This window comes from Phaethon lepturus, unplaced genomic scaffold, assembly GCF_000687285.1.
Source record: "Phaethon lepturus isolate BGI_N335 unplaced genomic scaffold, ASM68728v1 scaffold34851, whole genome shotgun sequence".
NCBI classification, from domain to species: Eukaryota; Metazoa; Chordata; class Aves; order Phaethontiformes; family Phaethontidae; genus Phaethon; species Phaethon lepturus.
In genome coordinates, this window is record NW_010519061.1 from 9651 (window position 1) to 22910 (window position 13260).

General features: G+C 37.8%; 1 protein-coding gene across 1 annotated transcript in view; it reads right to left on the reverse strand.

Annotated features, from left to right (window-relative positions):
• Window positions 1-12135, reverse strand: part of HBP1 (HMG-box transcription factor 1) — a 13431-nt gene extending 1296 nt beyond the window's left edge. Inside the window, exons 1-9 of the mRNA XM_010296928.1 lie at window positions 11918-12135; window positions 10589-10823; window positions 9553-9685; window positions 8633-8744; window positions 8407-8519; window positions 7903-8059; window positions 7214-7358; window positions 4476-4805; window positions 532-673 (exon numbers count right to left, since the gene is read on the reverse strand). Coding sequence (XP_010295230.1) covers window positions 532-673; window positions 4476-4805; window positions 7214-7358; window positions 7903-8059; window positions 8407-8519; window positions 8633-8744; window positions 9553-9685; window positions 10589-10823; window positions 11918-12086 — 1536 coding nt within the window. The 5' untranslated portion in view covers window positions 12087-12135. The remainder of the gene's footprint in view (window positions 1-531; window positions 674-4475; window positions 4806-7213; window positions 7359-7902; window positions 8060-8406; window positions 8520-8632; window positions 8745-9552; window positions 9686-10588; window positions 10824-11917) is intronic.
• Window positions 12136-13260: the final 1125 nt, after the last annotated feature.

Below are 13260 nucleotides of genomic sequence, written 5' to 3' on the forward strand. Positions count from 1 at the left end.
AATCTATTGTATTTATTTTACAATTAAAACAGAGTAATAAATGAAAGGGATTAATGGGAAAAAAATTAATTTGCTCTCAATAACTTCATATATGCTGATATAAATTATCCAGAAAAAAAGATGGAAATCGGTAAAGAAAAACCTTTTACTGAGGAAAAAGGAGACTGAATCACAACAGAGAAGGATTTCGTCAAGTTTGTTTCTGAGGGGAACAGACAGATGTAATTTAGGTACAACATTATGAACTCAAGTTACTTCAAATAAAAGGACCTTCCTCTGCTTTTCACAAGCATGCTCAGTTACAGTCCAACAGAATTCAGAGAACTCCCATAAAATATTCAGAGACAGACCCTCTCCTGATCTGTCTCCTGCCAACCGTCCAAAAGCAGATTACACAACACAGGGGAGTAACATGAAAGTCTGTGCTACCAAGAAAGAAGTAGACAGCAGTTTCTCCTGAAGAAAAACCACTGTAGCTACTGTATGAATGCATTTAACAGCACAATGAAAAAGACTGCTTCACAAACATACAGAATTTGTTCGTTTTCGTTTCCAACAGTCAGGATTTAAACGTTTCTGTTCTTCCGCCAAGGCCTTGGCTTCTAGTGTGTACATCCGCCTTTCTTCATTTTTCATTTTCTTCCACCTGTCACCGAGTATCACACTTATGGCTCTGCAAAATAAATGTTTACAGTATGGTCAGGCAGGGTGTTAATAAATACCCTTGTTTTTTTCTTTTTTATCTCAGCACTTTAAAAAGGAGACAAAAGCTAAATGTGGAAATAACAGACACAAAAGACATCAACTGTATCTTTACAATTTTTTTTAAAAACCAATCATGTTTCTGGTTACCTCCTCATACTTCTTTTAACAGCTAAACAGATGAGACTTGTGTGTTAGCTGAGCATGGGTCAGTGCACATTCCACCATTTCAAAGGGTGTGCATTTGAATACACAGCAACTTGCATAAACCAGCAAAATAGGGATGTTAAACCACCACCAAATGGTAACTCACATTTGTTTTGCTCTACTTTCCTACTAGATCATATGACAGATTTGCTGCAAGCATGTTCTCTAATAATTAGGGCAATGATCTGAATATGACCTCAGCCAAACAAATATTTGATTAACTGCAAACCCCCATGCCTATTTAGTAGATGCATGTAGCTTCCTCCACCTTTAATCCCTGCTGGGGAGAACACAAGTGGGCGGAACATACTGGTAAGTTCCCGTTCCTATGCAAAAGAAACCATTTGTTCTAACACACCTTGCATCATTTCCAGAAGCTGAATGAATTGCTTTTCCTGCTCCTTACAAACTTGATGTCTTTTGGACAGCATTTCTCCATATTATCACGCCATATCGCTTAACTGCACTCCCAAATGTTGGATCAATATTCCATAAAAGCTTTAACTCCATCCTTTAGCTGAATGAAAAAATCTCTAAACAACAGCTCTTTTATCAGTAATTGCTAAACTACTGAGTAGGTATGCTTTGGCTTCAGATTACAGTGATGAAAGTTCTATGACCAGCTTTAAGAAAAAAGTGTACACAACTAACCACTTTGCTTTTATCATATGAAGAAGTTCCCTGCTGGCAGCAAAGCTATTCACAGACTTTCTAACAGAATCAAGAAGAGCAGAGTATCATCAGCCATTTCCACAGCGTTTCACTTACAGCAATTCTGAAGGCTTTTCTGCACCATACTAAGAAAATGGATTTTAATCCTGCAAGATCACGTAATGGTACCGCTCAGGCTTCCACGAGCTGCAGACCACTCGGAGACCAGAGCAAGAATTCCACTGGGGCTGCCGTTAAGCCTGCGCCGTCACACGCTCTGGTGACTCCTTAGAGCAAACTCCTCAAACTGCAACCAGATCCCATCAACATCAAACCCACTTGCACAGCCTGTCTCTTTGGCAGTGGAATCTCTGGTTTTCTATCCATATGAGGAACCGTTATCTTTGGTCTGTCATCAGAAGTAAACACACTCCAGTTCAATTAGCTGATTTTTCATGTTTTGGCAGAGGTAAATCAACAGCACCAGAAACCCGTCTGGTTTTGGTCACCAGTTTGTACTGGGTCACTCATACCCCCAGGAAAGAACATGGTGACCCAGAGAGAGCAGGTGTGCTGAAAAAGCCATTGCATTTCCAAATAAAAATGTACTTTGAAATTTGTATTTCAAATGCAAAAATACATATGTATTTTATACCTCCAGAGACAAAACTGCTCTGAGGCACTGAAAGTGAGTACAGATCTGCATGTTTTAAAAAGCCTGAAAATCTAATGCAGAGACAAATGCTCCATTTCTCCACGGAAATATTTCTACAAGCAAACCACTGAGACTGAAAAAAAGATGTGTAGAGAGAAATTTCCTGACAGAAGAGACCTAATTCTCCTAACCAGAAACAAGTAAGAAAAAATTGACCCTACTGCATCACTGCCCTATGTGCCCTTGACCTCATCGGAACTTCGCAGTGCTCTGTACGCTGCCTTTGTCCTCTTAAAATGCTGGCACGACACTTGACAACATTTCAGCAATAGACTAATGCGCCGGATGCAATCCCTTATACTGCAGTTAATTCAAAAGAAACTGTCAAACAGTAGTTGAGAATGTCTCAAGTTTACTCAATAATTACGTTCAGCGTGAACAAATGCTCATAATAGTTTAGGTGATTTTCTTCAGCTTTACAATGTACACTACTCAAATTATTCAAGTATTTCTGAACGCACAATCGAGTCCAACTATGGTTACACTGAGACTATCCAGTTTCTCAAGTAAGATCTTACGGTCCACACTGTTTTTAAATATCATGTGAATGCTGACTTGTGTTTTGAACATTTACAGCTTGCTATCTTGTTGACGTGGCTTGAGCTACTTTGTCTCAGGACAGACCATTTAAGTAGAATACCTGAAGTTCTGTCCTTTCCTACAATGCATTACGAAAAATAAAGTAACTGTAGCAAACATAGTAACTCCAGTGTATAGAAATGGGTGCTATATGTAACCAAGCACAGGATCTTCTTGGTAATCATGCATTTAACAAACATGAAAGCTGCCTCTGAACAGCTAAATTAATAAATGCCCCAGCAACACTCAAGTAACAGTAGCTGAATGCCTCTAAAATCAATTATCACTACCTCTTATGACTTCTTCTGTACGACGTTTTATGGATGCCAAGAAACTGCATCCAAATGCACCACCTTCCAAACGGGACACTGAGCAGCGCATTCTGAAGCTTACTTGTAACTTTGTCATCACTGTCCTTCAGGGTAAACCTGCTCACTGAAATACTCAACTCCTTTTCACATCCATCCAGCTGCAGCTGCAGTTCACTGCATCAATTTGAAAATCAGCATTTTAAATTCAATCTGTAACCATCATAAACTTTCCTCGCTGACATTCTGTTCCATTTCTCATCGATAGTTGCAATGAATTTGAAGGCAGCAGATCTGCTTCCCTGAAATTACTATAAACATTACAGAACGTCACTGCCAGGGCACACAAGACTGGCTGGGGTTTAAGGATGGGTTATTTGTACGGTAGGATTTTATTTCTCAACACCAGTTACAGCCTCCTTATGAGAACATTATGAAATAGCAAAAAGCTTCTCAAAGGCCTGTCACCTTTGGTTTTTACCAGACTTAGTACTAGAATTTTTATGTGACAATGCAATTTTTACAGTAACAGTTTTCATGTTATATACATAAAAAAATCTCATAACAACATCAGTGCATGTTCATGTGTTTTAGTTTACATTTACATATGCACAATTAGCATAAAATATTATTTAAAACACATATAATGGCCATCTTTATATAAAAATGTTTAGACGTGAAAGTGCATATAGGTAAGAACAAACTAAGAAAGAACCCTCCCCCAAAGACACGGTCATACGACCCTTCCTGCAAGTTTCACCAGATTGTTCAACACCTTTAGCACAAGCAAAATTTAGCAATGTACTGTTGGGATTAAGATCGTTCAGACACCCTAACAATCAGTACTCTATAATTTAATATGATATACAGACTGAGAATAAATGATAGTAACTTCACTGAACAATTTGCAATATGATGTCAAGTCTTAGAAGAATCAGAGATTCCCTTTTTCCATCACAACACGTGAGCAAGAGAGCTGGGTACCTTCTTCCCCATGAACATTTCTCATCAGTGTAAACAAAGACTGTTGCATATCTGTGACATATATATACATATGTCAGTTGCTTTACCCAAATGCTTTCTCAGAAGGTAGGTTTGCAAAAAATGGCTTGTGTCAAATTTACCGAGTACTGTAAATATTTGAAGTCTGCCCATAAATTAAACTTTGTGTCAGCATCCTTCAAAACTTGTTCTTAAAACAACATACACACACATTATTTCAAACACAAAATTCATTCCACTTAAATTTAAAGGTGGGACAGATATTCTGCTAGCTCACTAGTAATAACAAAACTACAATGTTCTACCATTACCTGTTGTCCTTCCCTGGATACATCTGAGTATATTCAACTCTGTATTTTTTGGCAAAAAGCATGAAGGCATTCATTGGTCTTTTGCACTTGTTTGGAGAAGTGGCACTCACAGTACTTGCAGTCCCTGAGCTGTGGCTTTTGCCAGCTTTGCTGTACAAAGAACTGGAGGAAAGATGTGACGATGCAGTAGGCACACAGTTTTTACTACTGCATTCTGATCTCTCAGCATCTTGACTGTTTGATCCTCCACAAGACAGAGAAGCGCGACGCTGGCGAGCCATACTGCTTAGCACATAAACTGCAGAGGAATCCATGGGTGTAAAATCGTAACTACAAAAAAAAGACATATCATAAAATGATCAAGTAATTTTCATATAAAATTGCTGTTTACTTTTCATCTGTACTACATTTCTAGTATTCTGGTCTCTTTTGTGTGACACGATTTGTGCTTGATGCAGATGTCAGTGCGGGGAAAAAAAAAAAACCACCACAAAACTCTGGCAGATTAATTAATAGTTTTTTCAATGTGATGGTGGACTGCAACTTTGCAAGATCTCCTGTGTACAATCAACTCCCCATATAACTGCATGTATCCCCAACTGCATATAAATTAAGTACACACTGTCTTCAAATTTCATCGTCTTTTGAAATAAGCTTCTTTCTTTCTGCTTCTGTCCTTACCATAAATCAAATCTAGTCAGTGAATGATTAAGTACTGAAAGGGACGACCGATGTGGGAAGAGTTGAGTTCACTTGCAAATATGTATTAATTACAAATATGAAACCACTATATTGAAAGAAATTATATCATATACACTATTTTATAAATAACTTCTCTAGGCAGTCAAATACATATTGTTTTACAGACAAAACTTCCACTGAGACTAAGAAATTGTTTGAAGACCCGTGATGTTGCATACTATTTGATTCAAAGCTGACAATCGTCTGCCCTCTAGTGACAAAGATCTGAGACTCCTTGGCATTTCAAGGTACTTCAACAGTTTAGATTAGTCGTTTCCATACAGTTTAGATCTCCAAATACTATAAACTGTTGTAATTTTTTGTGACCAACAACTACAATTAACCTCTAGCCACTACAGAGAAAGTTTAATTGCACATAACTATTTGTTATCATCTCCAGGTGTGTGCAGATCCATCTGGGAATACTGTCTTTAGCATGCCATATGGGGAAAATACACTTGTAAAGGTGCTACTCGATCATAAATCTAAAACATTAAGTTACCACCACAAAATAAACATAAATATATATAACTCTGAGGCTCCACTCGCTCACTGTTTGATGTGGCTATAGTTGCATAATTTATGGAAAAGATAAGGGCTTTGAAGAGCTTTTTTTCCAAATACGAAGTAGAACTCCTAGCAAGGAAATGCTACCAGTGGTTGTCCAGCCCCTATCTGTGGGATGGAACCAAAAGCAAGGATGGAACCCGATCGGTTGTCTCAAAAATCCCTTAAAAAAGTAAAAAGCAACAAAGAAGGGATAAGGCCGACATCCTTGCAGGCAAGTTCACAAGGAAAAAGGAACTCTGTTCTACAAACAGTCCAGTGCCCTTCCTATTCCTAATCTCCTTCCCATAACACAGCAACAGAATTTTGTTTTTTTTTTTTTAATTCTTCTGTCCTCTTAACCACAGCTGCTGCTGCATGCTTCTTTCTCAGTGACTTACTCCCTTCTGCTCAGAGAGACAAGAAGTTTGAAGTGTCCAGACAGTATTCAGCTAAGCTGCAGGATGAGTAAGGAGACACAGGCCCAATTTTTTCAGTAAGATGTAAATATAATGATTGTAACAGCTCTCTACATATGCAGTTCAAAAGAGGAGTTAATAAGAAGAAAAAAAACAGACAGCAAATGAGTGAAGACAAGCAATCTGAACTTGCTCTCTACCCCTGACTGAAATCATAGCAGAGCTCCTAAGGCTTGAACTGAAAACAGCATTTTAAATTCAATTTTTTCCATTGTAAAAAACCAAAAAGCAACTGGACCAAAAACAGATGCAATAAAGAAGCTAAAAATCATAGGAGAAGATGGATTCTACTTAATTTAGAAATCTCAAAATAGTATGGAAAAATCTTTATGAGGAATACTATTTCCTTAGAATCTTAGAATAATTTATGTTAGACAGGACCTCTGAAGGTTATCTGGTTAAACCTCTTGCTCAAAGCAAGGCAAACCTCAAAGTTAATGAAACTTGGAAGTTAGACAAGTTTGATATATTAGAAAAGAATCACAAAAAGCAGAATACATTAAAAAAACCTAATTATGAAAGTATTGTATTCTAAAGCCATAGCACATGCACTATTTACTAAGAAACTACTCAGATAATTCAGATACATAGCTGCATATGAAGCACAAGTTAACAGCTGGCAGACATACTATTGTGGAAAAACTGTACTAGGTTTTTCAAACATAACCCACTTTACCTGAAGAATTTATATATATAATATATATATATTTTTACTGCTTTATCTAATCTGGCTTAAACTATCATAAACAGGGGCTGAAAAGTTATTTCTCTCCAAGATACTACTTTGCAGTTTAGCAGAGTACATCATTACACAGCTTTCCTAGTATTCAGTCTTCATTTTTCCCTCTCATTTATCTCATATTACCAAAAGTATTCTCTCTTTGCTCTACATAATGCTTCAAATCCTTGTAGACTTAAGGTGCCTACTCATTAAATACAAAAACCACTGAGGCCACTTTATCCAAAAATTACCTTTTAAATGTATCAAAAACACCTGAATCATCAAAGTTAATGGCATCAGGGTGTCCAGGAGGTAGACACAGATCTCCAAGATGCATTTCACAGCATGGAATGCCATGCTGTACCACAGTCAAGCTTGGATAAAAAGATGACCAACCTGAAGTGGTAAAGAGTTAAATTAGACAAACGGCCAGACAATCTCTCTAGTTCTTAACTGGAGCAATCCTACATCTTTAAATTATATCATTTTATAAAAATGTTCTGATGTAGTTTCTTTCACCCAAAAGAAAAATCAGAAACATTTACTCAGGGAATTCTTACTGCACATAGCTTATTTTTATCTCAAGTAAAACCTCATTCTAGTAAAAAAAGTAATCAAAACCAGGAAACTTTAATCAGAAGTTCCATGTAGCAAGTGAGAAAAGCCTCCCTTATTTGCAGCTCTCCTTTCTCCCCCCAATTTTTCTGTTTTCCTGAACTCCATTTATATACTTGACTAAATCTTTCCTTATGAGATATGCAGTATTTCTGTAGCTTTACAGTTTTGTTTGTTCAAATTCTGGATTTCTTTACAAAGGTAGTAAATTGATTCTACAACACTGCTTTTATCTGTCTTGAGCAACATGGGACGCCAATAAAATCTGCATCCATTTTCTAACAATATTTAATATACAACCAAGTATACTTGTAGTATTTCATACCTTTATTTTTAACATAAAAAGGATGATCGAGTCTGCATTCTACTGTAAGCAAGCCATCTTCCACTGTGCCGGGATCAAAAGTCAACTTCAGCACTGACTCACCACAGGAAATGCTTTCTTCATGAGAAATCAACTTCAAACCATCAGAACCGTAGCCCTGTAAACGTACATACAGTTCAAAATTTCCCCCTCAAGAAAGGTATATGCCTGTGTATGCTATAGGTGTATAGTCATCATCTTACATTATATTAAAAAATACCAACATTCTAAGTGTTCTCAATAAAGACGATATAAAAAATGAATAAATATAACATTCAAAACATACCTAAATGAATTCAGTTCAATCGCCTGATAGCAAGATACTCAAATAGTACACTGATCGGCTCTAGAGAAGTTCAGTATAAACCTGTCTTCCTAAGACAGTAATTAAAGGCACAGGGATAACGTAAGAAACTAAGTATTTGCTACAAGTATTGACATTAATTTACTAGAACTAACAGCTACCTTGTAAGGACTTGCTGGGAGATTTTCCTCTTTTCCACAGCTTTCAGATCTTGCAAAATCTTCAACATCCTGCCACTCTTTATTGCGTCCTTTATGAAAGCACAAACGAGAACCTAATAGATTTTTTCAAGGAAAAAAAAAAAAAAGCATTAGCGTTATGTTAAAAAAAAAGGAAAAAAAAGACAAGACAAAAAAAATACTTAATAGTGGATATGTGTTATTTTACCTTTCAGAAAACAATGCCAAACAGTTGAGGGCCAGGAATGGCACCATCCTAAATCATCATCATCTGAAAGTGATGACATGCAGAAAATGCCAGATTCTGATTCGCTATTCGCCTATTAAAAAAAGCAAAATGGCATTGATATTTTACTGCAGAAGATTTTAGGGCTTTTGTTTTGCTGTTTTATGTCTTTAGACACATTCTCTAATTTGTATCTGTGTCACCATTCTGCCTTTTAATACTGTTAGGAATGTAACATGAAGACAAAGATTCAAGGCATGCAGTAAATGTGAATGGAGTATTTTCATCTCCTTTTCTTGAAATGTGTCATCCTGAAATTTTTGGGTTTTGTTCTCCGAGATTCATTCACGTACCTATGGTTTATCTTATGCTTAGGTATAAGCACTTTACAAGCTATCACTCCTTGGTCACTCACACAACTACTCAAAGTGCATGTCACTCTATGGTCAAATTACTGGAAAGCTGTAGGGCCAAGTCAGTTCTAGATAAATCACTGGGATAAATCACTCCATGTCTTTAACAGACAAGTTTCATACACAAATTAATATACAGCAAAGGGAGAAGCAGGACTGACAGTTTTTGTGTGTCTAAACGGAGATGGTTCTGTATTTCCTTTTCGAGACAGCAAGCAAGTTAATAGAATTTTTTAAAGCTTGCTATAGAAGGAACTACAAGAGGAACAGAGCTTTGTTAGAATGTGATCTCTTCACCAAAATGTAGACTCTGTGATGTAGCACTAGAAGCCTACTGTGCCTGCTAAGAAGAAAAGTAACAGAAAATCTAGCTTAAACAGAAATGGAATTAGAACTAAACAGATGATTTTTTTAAACTAGCCTCTCTTTTCAAAAGCTTAACCCATTACTCATGCTTCTTTATTTTAGAAATGTTTCAGAACAACTCACCCTTTCATGTCTGACTGGTGTTTCATCCAAATCATTCCTGGAGAAGTTAGGATCATTCTTTGAGGATCCTGGTGGCGGACGTGCATAGGAATGTAAACTTTTGCTGGTAGCTATTATGTGAACAGGAGATGATCTACAATAGAAAAAATGTATTTTGAAATATCTCAGATTAAGACAACACAAGACTTGGATGCCATTACTCTAAAATGCTTTTATTTAACAAATCTTTGTTGGTGTGAGCTGAATACCAAGTAAACTTCCCACACACCAGTATTCAAATGGGATGATTAAAGGGTGCAAGCTCAGACAAAGGGAGTTTTTAGCATAACTCCCGCATAGCTTCTATATACCATGCAAATGACAGTAACTCCACATCAACATCTGCTTGTCACAGTGCTCAAGTTTTTACAAGTATCTTGAGGTGAATACCCCATTCTTAGAGCACGTAAAGACAACTACTCTGTCGTAATGATTAAAACCCAACTACATTACTGTTAACACTACTGCATTTAATTTCGTTGTTATAAATCTAAGACCAAATAAAAGGTAAAGCCCAGAAATTTCTAAGATCCCACATTGCTTCTCACAGGCTTATGAAATTTACAGATCACAAATCTGAAACAGTACCAATACAAACTACATTGCATTAGATTTCCAATTACCTCTTTCAAAAAAAAAAACAAAACACCTGAAGTCAGTGCACTAGTAAGTATTAAGAATTTAAAGCAACAAATTCATCTTAATTTTTCATCTGCTACTTCACATGAAGTAAATGCCTGTAATTCCTGAGCCTTCTGTGGGTTAGGTAATGTCCTTATACCATCCTACCTCATTCGTGGCTGGCAATTAAGCAGCTTTTGCAACAGGCTCTGAAACTAATCCTGTGCAATCTTCCGTAGAAGAATAAAGTTACTATTTACAAAGATCAAAAATAGGGCTCCAGTTCAAAGTCAGAGGGTATGAGGAGTGAAGGAAATGTTTCTGGAGACAAAATACTATAAATCTGAGAGTTCAAAATTGAAATGAATGTCAGTACCTGTTATAAAAAGAGCACTGCATCAAAGGACTCTGAGGACTTGTGGCTATATTTGCTAATTCTGTCAACCAGTTCACCCCATTCTCACAGGAATAAGCACTTTCTGAATCACTGTTTGAGGTATGTTGGCTCCATGAAGGCCTTGAACATTCCTGATGTGAAACATCGGCACCGAGCTGAAAAAGTGCAGGTGGGGTAGAATCTGTCTGCACAGCCTGTAGTTCAGGAAGATCATCTACAAATAAATGCACAAATTACCATAATTATATCCACTTATATATTCTAGTTGACACCAAATCTTGCAAATAAAAATCAAAAAGGATCTACAATGAAGTAACTAATTTTATTTTCTCATCACAATTACCAACATTTCACAAACCCTGTTTATAATATTGACAAAATGGCCACAGAAATAATCACATCTCTAGTCTACTATACAGTCATACAAGCAATTTAAGAAAACATTAAGTAACTAGATAAAAATGTACATGTGGTTTTGAAGTTTTTACTAGACTGACTACTGACTGACACAGAATTGTACCACAGAATTATACAAAAGTAGCATCATGCTTCACTAAAATACGAAAACATTCAACAAAGGGCAAGTAAATTAATCTGTCCTAGCAGGTGTGACACTAAAAATTATCAACATCAGGGGCTGTACGAGGTAAAAGTTTTCCAGGTTTCCACCAGGGAACTGGAATTAAGTAACTCAGAAGTCATTAAAAATGGGTATACAGCCTGGTAGGGGTGAATTCCTATCAATAAGCTACATGTTTCACATTACACAGAGTAGCAGAAGAGTGCCCAGCTTGTTAACAAAAGTCTGTGTTACATGCTCTCAAGCAACCATCCTTTTTCTTAATCACTACATGACTTCAATTAAATATGTTAATATTTCACTGATTATATCAATACTTCCCAATATACATGCTATTTTTCTCCAATGTGTGAGAACTGAAGCCCAGAATATCTATTTGCAGCTGATTTAAAGCAGCATAATTTCCCTTCAGGAGGAGCTCTTGAGCTTTGTGTTTGTTACTCTTGTGCCAAAAAAAGCTCCTCTGGAGATCAGGAGCAGAAATTTGTAGCATTGAGTTCAAGAACACATTTAAGTCAACAGGCCAGTGTGTCAGAACTGGATATGGGTTACAGGGAAGTGTGACTGCAAAATAAGATCCTCAGATGTCACAATTCACTGCCATATTCTCTGCCTTACTTAAGTTAAAAATCAGTAATCTCATTCAGTCAGCTTCCAGTAATTTCACTATAAGAAAACTGCTACAAACTTAAGAATTTGGCTGCTTCTGAAAAGGTCGTATTATTTACCAAGTTCCATGTGTTCATCACAGGATGCATATCCAGGAGAAGAGGGCAGATTTTCATTACACTTCAGCAACTCCAGTGACTCATTCATCCCTGAAGTTCTCTTGTCCACTACCAGAAGGAGTTTCTGTACTGCATTAGGCATTTGATTTGTCTTCACTTCCCACACCATGTTAGGATGCTCCAAAGTATCTGACTTTTTAAAAGAGACAGAGGTTAAAATTTGTATACACATACACCGTTCTAGGTTGCATCTGACAGGCTACTTCACTACCAGAACCCTCAATCCTCCAAAATATGTTGAGAATCCCAGCATAATTTAGCTTGAAAGGGACCTCTAGAGATGAGCTGGTACAATCTCTGCAGAAAACAGTCAACTCTGAAGTCAGATGAGGCTGCCTGGGGCCCTAGTCACTTGAGTTTCCAGTATCTTGAAGGATGGAGATTCCCTGTACTTCTCAGGCACCTGTTCCAGTGACCACTCTTGCTGTAAAGAAGTTGTTCTTTACACATGGTTTGAACTTCCCTTGCCACAGCCTGTGCCCATTGCCTCCCAAGCGTGTGGGGGGTCATCTCCTCAACCACCACTCAAGCCAAGGTAACTTGGTACCCTGAGCCACACATCCCATCACAGAAGGCCATCAAACAGGTCAGACATGATTTGCCTTTCGTTAATCCATCCTGGCTATTCCCAGTCACCTTCTTGCCCTTCTAAGAGCCAGGACATGGCTGTCAGGAGGATCTGCTCCACAATGTTCCTCAAGGCTAAGGTTAGGCTGACCAGCTTGTTGTTTCCCCACATCCTCCTCCTTGAAGCCAGGTGTGATATTTTCCTTTTTCCAATTACTGGGAGCCCTCCTGCCACCAAATCTACCACCTTTTGGAGACCATCCTCACAATGAGACTGGTCAGCTCCCCCTGATGTATCCCATCCAGTCTCACCAACTTCTCCATGTCCGGCTCAGAGAACTAGCCTGCCCCTAACTTGCTCTTCCTCTACCGCAGACAACCTACTACCTCAGTCCGTCAGACATGTGTGCTAGGCCCAGGGACTCAAGGAACCTGGAAACAGGCCTTACAAATAAAGACCAAAGCAAAGATGTCATCCTCTCTGACATTACGTCTTCTACGCCATTTAGCATCAGGCCCACATTGTCCCTAGTTGCCCTTTCACCACCAGCGTATCTGCAGAAGCCTTTTTCACTGCCCTTCACATCCCTTGCTATCTCAACTCTAGGTATAGTCTCAAACACATTTGACTGCTAACATCCTTAACTGTGTTGTAAATGGAAAGTAAAAGAGGCCTCTGCTAGTAGGTTTCACTGCAGTCTCACTTCCCCAAATCC